General features: G+C 36.5%; 1 protein-coding gene across 2 annotated transcripts; it reads right to left on the bottom strand.

Annotated features, from left to right (window-relative positions):
• Nucleotides 1-1,907: 1,907 nt before the first annotated feature.
• Nucleotides 1,908-7,461, bottom strand: LOC109791372 (protein WHAT'S THIS FACTOR 9, mitochondrial). 2 transcript variants are annotated; one of them, XM_020350666.3, is made up of 2 exons: nt 5,530-7,461; nt 1,908-2,362 (listed from the first exon to the last, which is right to left on the bottom strand). In XM_020350666.3, the coding sequence occupies exon 1, from the start codon at nt 7,358-7,360 to the stop codon at nt 5,567-5,569; it is 1,794 nt and encodes a 597-aa protein (XP_020206255.2). In that variant the 5' UTR covers nt 7,361-7,461; the 3' UTR covers nt 1,908-2,362; nt 5,530-5,566. The 2 variants fall into 2 exon arrangements, with proteins under 2 accessions (XP_020206255.2, XP_020206254.2); XM_020350665.3 differs by having other exon boundaries at nt 1,908-2,371; nt 5,530-7,460.
• Between the last annotated feature and the right edge of the window lie 584 nt (nt 7,462-8,045).

Here is an 8,045-nt window from a genome sequence, read left to right as displayed (position 1 = left end):
ACTCCTTACATATTCATTGTTCAAGTAATAAAACAAAGTGTGACACAGTGCACAAAGCTCTCACCTAATAGGGTTTATATTTTATTGTTAATACACATGTTGTCATGTCTAACATTGTTGTAATTTCAAGAGCACGATATTTTAGAGATGATAAATAATATATACATAGGTTTATGCGCCCAATATTCCTTGTTCCCATAAGCAGAGGTTATTTTTAAGATCTAAACCATCACTCATAAAGTCATAACACATAAGAACCTTTCCATTACATTAAGGATCACCCTTTGCTTGAATAACAACTGAACTCAAACTTAGTAGCAAAAAAAAATATTTATAATAGAGGGGAAAATTACCTATTACACTAGTTTGAGCATGGATATTTTGAGTTTAATTTTTATACTCCGATATTGTAAAATAATTTATTGTCGACTAATGAAAAATTTTAATATATATAAATTTTAAAATAATTATTATAAAAATCAACTTGTTATATATGTTAACTTTTAAATTAGAAGAGGATATAAAAGGTCTTTATTTGCCCTCAAAATATTATTTCTCCCAAACCAATGCTTAACCAAAATTATTCAATATATTAAATTTAAAATAAAAATTAGGTAAATTGTATTTTGGTCTCTTTAATTCTTAATCAATAATTTTGGTATTCTATTTTAATAATGTAATTTTGGTATCCCAATTTTAAAATGTCCATAACTTTATTTAACAGTCAAATTTGCATACATTATGTTTAAATAATAATTTTATTTCTGGATGATGAATCTAAATATAGATACATATTTAGGAGTTCACACGAGATGCAAATAAACACTAATGATATGTTTGGTTAAAAGAAAAAAAAAACATGAATTACGATGTTTATACTATCGTTTGGTTGGAGAGAAAGTATAATAAAATGAAGAGAAAAGTTTTTTCTCCCATACAAGAACATAAAACACTTATGGTGACAATCTAATATCCTTTCAATATAAAATAGTCTCCAAAAGAAAGTTCTTGGAAATATATTGTTTTTTTTAATAGTAATATACTAAACATTCAACATATGTACTCTACTTTGACTACTTTTAAATTTTGAAAAGAAACAATTCAACATGGGCCGTTGCCCCTTCACAATGAATACTAGCACAGTAGCATTTTATTTTTTTTGGGCTTTATCTCACTCCATATGAGCTCAATGTTTTGACAATTGTTTGTGAATCTAAATATTATATGCGTGCCAAAATTCCCCAGTAATTGAGCGTGGCCCAATGTGGTCTTGGACTCTGGATCCAGGATTCTAATCGCAATAGAAGCATCTTCACTCATGAGAGTAAAGTTATGTATCTGACTCTAAATGCCAAAACTATTAATGATGAATACTATTTAACAATGTCAATTGATTAGTTAATAGATTGCTAACTTAACTTTTTTAAGTGAAAAAAAATGTCATTCTTTAATTTATAAATACACATAATTATGCCATAATATGCTCGGGTTACTTAGCCATTTTAGTTCTAAAACTCAACCTAAAACTAGTTTCCAAACTGGTTTTTAAGCCAATTTCAGTTTTTGTTGTTATTGTTATTATTATTTATTTTCAAAATTGGCTTTACAATTGGGTTCTTCCCAAAACCGGATCTAAAATTAGTTCATTCTGATTTCATTCGGAATATACTAATTCAGCTAACAGCAAGACATGGCTCCATGCCTCCATAATACACGTTTTTTAAAACCAAAATATCCTTTATCCAAAAACTTAAGACTAACATTTCAAGATACTAAAATCTATTCAAGATGTTGACCTCTTCCAACAAATTTTTTTTTATCAGGATTTGAATTCTTAACCATACTTGGGAGACAAAATTATGTATTAATCATGTCATACCTGGACAGAATGATACACATAATTTGAATTGGGAGGAGGTCACCTCCATAAAAATCAAATTGAGTAGGGCTTTTATTTTCGGTTCAATGAAAATGAATCATTACAGCATTTTTTAAGGACAGAGACATACACGAACAACCCACTCCATCCTTCCCATAATAATAATTACCAAGTCAACTTTCCACATTGAATGCAGTTGGATGTTTCTCACTCTTTTAACAGATAAGACACATAACAAGAGACATTCGTTGGCAGCCAACACTGGTGCATGATAACCCAAGATCCCACCATTAGGAATCTGTTAAATAGTTCCAACCTGAATCATAAATCTGTGAAGGTTAATCACTAATCGCCTTATACGTGCATTCAAGTCATCTGTATCTAACAACATATTTGCTGCTTTGAGGTTCATACTAGAGGCCAATTGCTACTTCAACTGCTACTTTAAGCCTCGGGCCGATGTCAATGGTCGACCTTTTTGTCCTGGTCAATCTGTTCAGAGTTAAAAAAATAATAAAGGACACCAATAGTTATGATGAATAACGACAATTCGTAAGCTTTTAAAAGTTGCATTTGCACCAGCAAACATCGACATGCGTTGTGATTAATACACACACAATGACAAGACACATAATCTATTTTCTATTTTAAGTGGATATGTTAAGCATTAATTATATGAGAATTAGGACATCGGTTAAGGATCAAAACTGGAAATCCTTTCTAGAAAGGTTGGGCCCATGTACTTTAGTAAAATATGTTGCAAATTCTGGGGAAACAGGATCTTCCCTAATATTTTTATTGCTTATCCCTGTTGTGATTTTCACATCACAATTGGCAAATACACCAAGAAGATTTTGTTTTCTTGTTGAATTAGTAGAGAAGTTCAGTGTTTCCCTTTTCCTTCCTCTATTATTTTTATGTTTATGATGCTCGAACCTTGTAATTTTGTGGGAAAGAAAACCATAAGCATGAGTAGGGACATTTGATATAGAGACATACACATTGGGTTTATTAGTGTTTTGTTGGATGTCTATCAGCATTAGGGTCTATCAGTGTAAAGAAAGTTAGTTATTTAGGTTACTTGTGTAAAGACATAAGGCATGTTGCCTATAATTTGTCTTGATCCAGTTCTATCATCTTGCAGGATCACAACACAACATCTAGTTCCAGTTCGTAATTAACTTTAAAACTAAAGATCATTTCAACTTTATATCTCATCTTATCCTGGTGAGATTAACTGCCATGGAACTGACCCGGGTAATAGAAGCAAAGCTAAACTAAAATCTAATTCTAATTTGTAAAATATGATTCTACAAATTGAACAAGAGTAGTAAAGAGATATGAACTCATCGAACCTTACAATGTGCAACACACAAGAATAACGTAAACAAGCATGAAATGGAAACAGTGGTTCGAATGTGAAGCAGTGTTAGAAAGAGAATAGGGCCCATAGACGAGAACTTAAATTGCAATTAGCAAATGAATTGTTTGAAATTGAGAATCCCAAATCAAACAACTTGGAAGGGTTTACGGAACATAAAATTTGAAATTAGGAAGCTAAACTGGGTTGGAATTAAAAAAAGTAAAGGAATTTGAATTATTTGAGGAATCAATTGTATTTGTGGTATGGCTTAGCAGACCATTTTGTTAACATATACTCCAGTTTGGTATAAGACTAGTTTTGATTATTTAATTTTATCATGTATGGTTCAGTTTCGATTTAGGTTCCATTTGGTTTTAAACTTTAAATGAATTTTCTGCGCAGCCCATCAAGTTTATCAGCTTTCCTAGGAGTATAACAAGTGTATCACCCTTTTTCTGCTTGTGATGTCTGCACGAGTTATAACAAATTGTAGTATCCATCTATGCATATACGAATGGCTGATGTTACCACCGTGCGTCATAAAGTGACTAGGACATAGAATTAAAAATAAAGGGAGAGCGAATGCTAAGTTGATGTACACAAAAATAAGATATGTAATAAACTATTAATGCTTTATAGAAAATGTCTCTTAAAAATTCCTGGTTAAACAAAAATGAAAAAATCTCCAACTAAGCCTGGGTTTCCTCCTCAATGATACCTCTACCGCAGCATTTTTATATTACCCAAAAAAAAAAAACTATCACTAGGATTAGTGATTACCCATTAACAATTTCTGGTTAAACAAAAATAAACAAGTCTCCAACTAAGCTTGGGTTTCCTGCTCAATGGTAGCCCAGAATTAAAAAAAAAAAAAAAAAAAAAAAAAAAAAAAAAAAAAAAAAAAACTATTACTGGGATAAGTAATTACCCATGAAAATGCTGAAATGAGATTACACCGAAAGTAATGCAGTGAAATAGTTGATCAGCTGTTTTCCTCTACCTTTATATTCAATGACAATGATCCACATGTCAATGAGTGTGATAGAAACTGGATCAGGATTCTGGAGAAAATAGGGAAATTCCCCATATTACAGTATGATTGCAGAGCTTCGATAGTCTTCACCTCCCAATGCCCAAAGACCTTAACTCTTCTCAATGAACAAAATAGCCCCCCTCTCTCAATCTTTCCTCCTAATTTTAGGCAATATGCCTTCTTATTTTCCAGCCCCCTAATTACAAGTTTACCAAGAACTAACTGAATCTAACAATTAACTAACTCATCCCCTCACTAACATGTACCTAAAAGAGTGCTGCATCATCTTGGTAAAATTCGACCAATCCCCACCAGATCTTAAAATCTCTTCTATGCAATAGAACAGAACCTTCAAGGAACATTTCATAATTTAACTCCTAATAGTGAAACACCCAATCAATTTAAGGATCTAGCACATCACCTCTCTCTCCCTTTCTCTTTTTTCCATAAACATGGAAATATACATAAATTGTTCATACAATCAAAGAATTTTTTTCCCTATCACACTGAATGAGATGAAGATGCCATTACATGGAATCTCCAACACATTGCAAGTGCATCCTTTCCTTGATGGTAACTATAAACAGAGTAATTTATTTTTCCGGGATAGGAGGGGGTTAAAACATTAGAATAGAATTCTCAGTAATGAATTTTTGCAACTCAAGAACAGTGCTAAAATGAAGTAATTATCCCCTAGTATTAGTAACTCACTGAACATACTTATCCAGATGAATGTCTAATTGTTTATATATTGAATACTTTTTACCAATTCATTAAAACAGAACAAATTAGAAATATTGTAGCTTATAAGGCACACTTGATAACGAATAAAAAGGAAAATAAACAATAAAAAGGAGAAGACATCACAGGAGTAAAGCTACAACATCTCTATGCATTTCTGTTAGGAAACCCCCTTAAAAAGATAATGTGCTTTACACCAAATACAAGCAATTGCCTAATCTCACCTAAAATCAACTTCTAAACCAATAAACCTTAAAATTATGCCAAAAGGTAGTAGCTTAGATCACACATTTGCAACATAACATTAGCCTCTTTGCTACTACAAAAGCCACTAAAGCTAGTCACCAACAATTGGCCCATGAACATAGGGCACATCCATCACTCAACTAAAGGTCCTATTGTCCTAACATTATATTGAATAAAGAAAAAGCAGCAACAACAAAACACATAAACAAAATTAACCTTAATTCGCAAACTTACAACAGGGAAGGACCAAGTGAAGGAACCACATACCAGAAAATGTATTAGTTGCCAGAAACAAATTGAATCTTTACAAAACAGGGGCTTTCTTGCTGGTTAATGACATTCCCCTGCCTTCAGAGGACCTTGATCTCTGGTGTGTACTATCAACATCTTTACGTGCACCTCGCACTTGTCTTCTTTTAGAAAATTCTAACGAGTTCTTCTCCCCGGTTTTTCCAAATGATCTTTCCCTCCGAGAATTTCTCAAAGGCGACCTTTCCCTCTGAGAATCTCCCAAAGGTGATCTTTCTCTCCGTGAATCTCTTAAAGGCTTGTCAGATTCTAACTTCACTTTCCCAAAATCTCTGCCCCTTTCCCTCTGAGAATCTCTCAAAGGTGATCTTTCCCTATGAGAACCTCTCAAAGGCAATCTTTCCCTCTGAAAATCTCTCAAAGGCGATCTTTCCCTCCGTGAATCTCTCAAAGGTGAACTTTCCCTCCGTGAATCTCTCAAAGGCGATCTTTCCCTCCGTGAATCTCTCAAAGGCTTGTCAACATCCAACTTCACTTTCCCAAACTCTCTGCCCCTTCTACTGGAACCAATGTTACCACCACCTCTCCGAGACCTCTTCTCATCAATATCATCATCATCATCATCAACATCCATTTCACTAGCATCCTCATCATCAACCACCTCCTCTTCACTCGCCTCCCCACTCTCACCACCACCCTCTCCCTCTCCTCCCCCTTCAACGCCTTTCGCCTTCGCCTCATCCACGCCACCCTTCCCCTGCACAACCTTCCCCACTTTTCCCTCCTCCCTAACACTATTCATCAAATGAACATACTGGTTCCTCAAACTCACCACCGGATTATCCTCAACCAGCGAACCCCTCCGGTACCCCTCCCTCAAAACAACCGTATACGTCCCACTCTTACTCGACACATAAAAAATCCCGGGGTGCTGCAAAATCGCCCTCTTAAACCTAGCCCTCAACCCCAACCACTCCCCAAGCTCCAACAAACAATCCTTCTCAACCTTCTTCCCAACAAAAACATGAAGAATCTCATGCAACACACCCACAACCCACTTATCATACTCATCACTAGACCCTCTCAAATGCGACACATTCTCATAAGGAGACACATAGGGGACCTGCTGCCACTCCCTCAACCACTTCTCATACTTCTTATCCATCTCAAAACCATTGGAAAACTGCACAGGAAAAACCACACGCGATAGCAACTCACCCTTTCTTTCACGGTTTCGGTTCTCCAGAACCGAAACCGCGAGGTCGTGGCTCCAGCAGACGAGCTCGAGGAAGCCGGCGGCGGCCCGGAAGCAGTCCGGAAACTCCGGGGCGAGGGTCTCGGCGGAGGCGGGAGGGAGGCCGAGGTCCCAGCGGAGGCGGTCGAGGAGCGGGAGGGGGAGTTTGTGGACTCTGGCGATCATGAGGAGCTTGAGGAGCCTGTCGGCGGCGTGGCGCTTGAAGCCGTCGGAGTGGAGGAGGAGGTGCTCGTCGGCGTGGAGGCGGAGGGCCTCGGCGGTGAGGCGGACGTGGGGGAGGGTGGCGGCGGCGGTGGGGAGGAACTCGTGGAAGACGGAGGGGTATTGGCGGATGAAGTCGATGGGGCGGAAGGGGAGCTGGGGGGAGCGCTTGAGGAGGGAGAGGGGGAGGGACTTGGAGGGTTCGAGGGCGATGAGGGTTTTGAGGGCGTGTAAGGGTTTCAGATTCTTCTCGCGCTCCACGGCGTGGTCCAGGCCGCGGTCGCGGAGGGGTTTCAGGGTGCCGTCGTAGATGCTGCGGCGGTGGGAGTGGGAGTGGGGAAGGGTGCGGAGGAGGAAGAGAGTCGGGAAACGGGGGGCTCTGGGTTGAGGCATTCTTGGTGGGGTGGGAAATGGAAGCTTTGGTTGGGATGGGACTGTGGAAGTGTGAGAGAAGGGAGAAGAGGGCTTTTCAGGGTTTTGGAATTGCGTACAGGGTTTTAGTTTTTATTTATTTTTTAATTATTTTAAATATAAGATTATTAAAGTTTATTTCGTAGAAAATAAAACTTAAGCATAAACAGTGCTAATACAATATCTTATGCCACCTAAAATTTCTATCGTGACCAAGGAAGGGTTTAGAATAAGTTTAGTTTTAGTTTTAATCGGTTTTTGGAATTTTGTCTGGATGTTTATTTAAATTTGATATTAATTTAATCAAGACTCGAAAAATATAAAATAGGACTAGGATGGTTACATGTTTACAAACACTCAATTTTGTCTTTCTATTTCTTTACCAATTCTTCTCATTTTCACTCATTTATCATTCATTGATTTTCTTTTCAAAAGTTCTAAATCAATCAAATAATAATCTTTTTCTTTTAGGTTTCTTGAATATATTGAGTGTAAATATTTATGTTTTAATTATAACAAGCCTTATGAACAAAAGTTATAAAACTTCTGAGTATATTTCTGCTACTAATGAATTCGTTAGGTATATTCAAAATATCAATTAAAATAAACTCAAAATAAACTTAGAATGACTTAGATTAGATGTTTCGACTATGTATTAGATAGTGAA

This window comes from Cajanus cajan, chromosome 1 (assembly GCF_000230855.2).
Source record: "Cajanus cajan strain Asha chromosome 1, NIPB_CcT2T_4, whole genome shotgun sequence".
NCBI classification, from domain to species: domain Eukaryota; kingdom Viridiplantae; phylum Streptophyta; class Magnoliopsida; order Fabales; family Fabaceae; genus Cajanus; species Cajanus cajan.
Note: the sequence above shows the minus strand (reverse complement) of the source record. Positions and strands in the feature narration are given on the sequence as shown.

Coding starts and splice junctions, on each gene's coding strand:
- LOC109791372 (XM_020350666.3), bottom strand. CDS start 7,360: ATGCCTCAACCCAGAGCCCCCCGTTTCCCGACTCTCTTCCTCCTCCGC.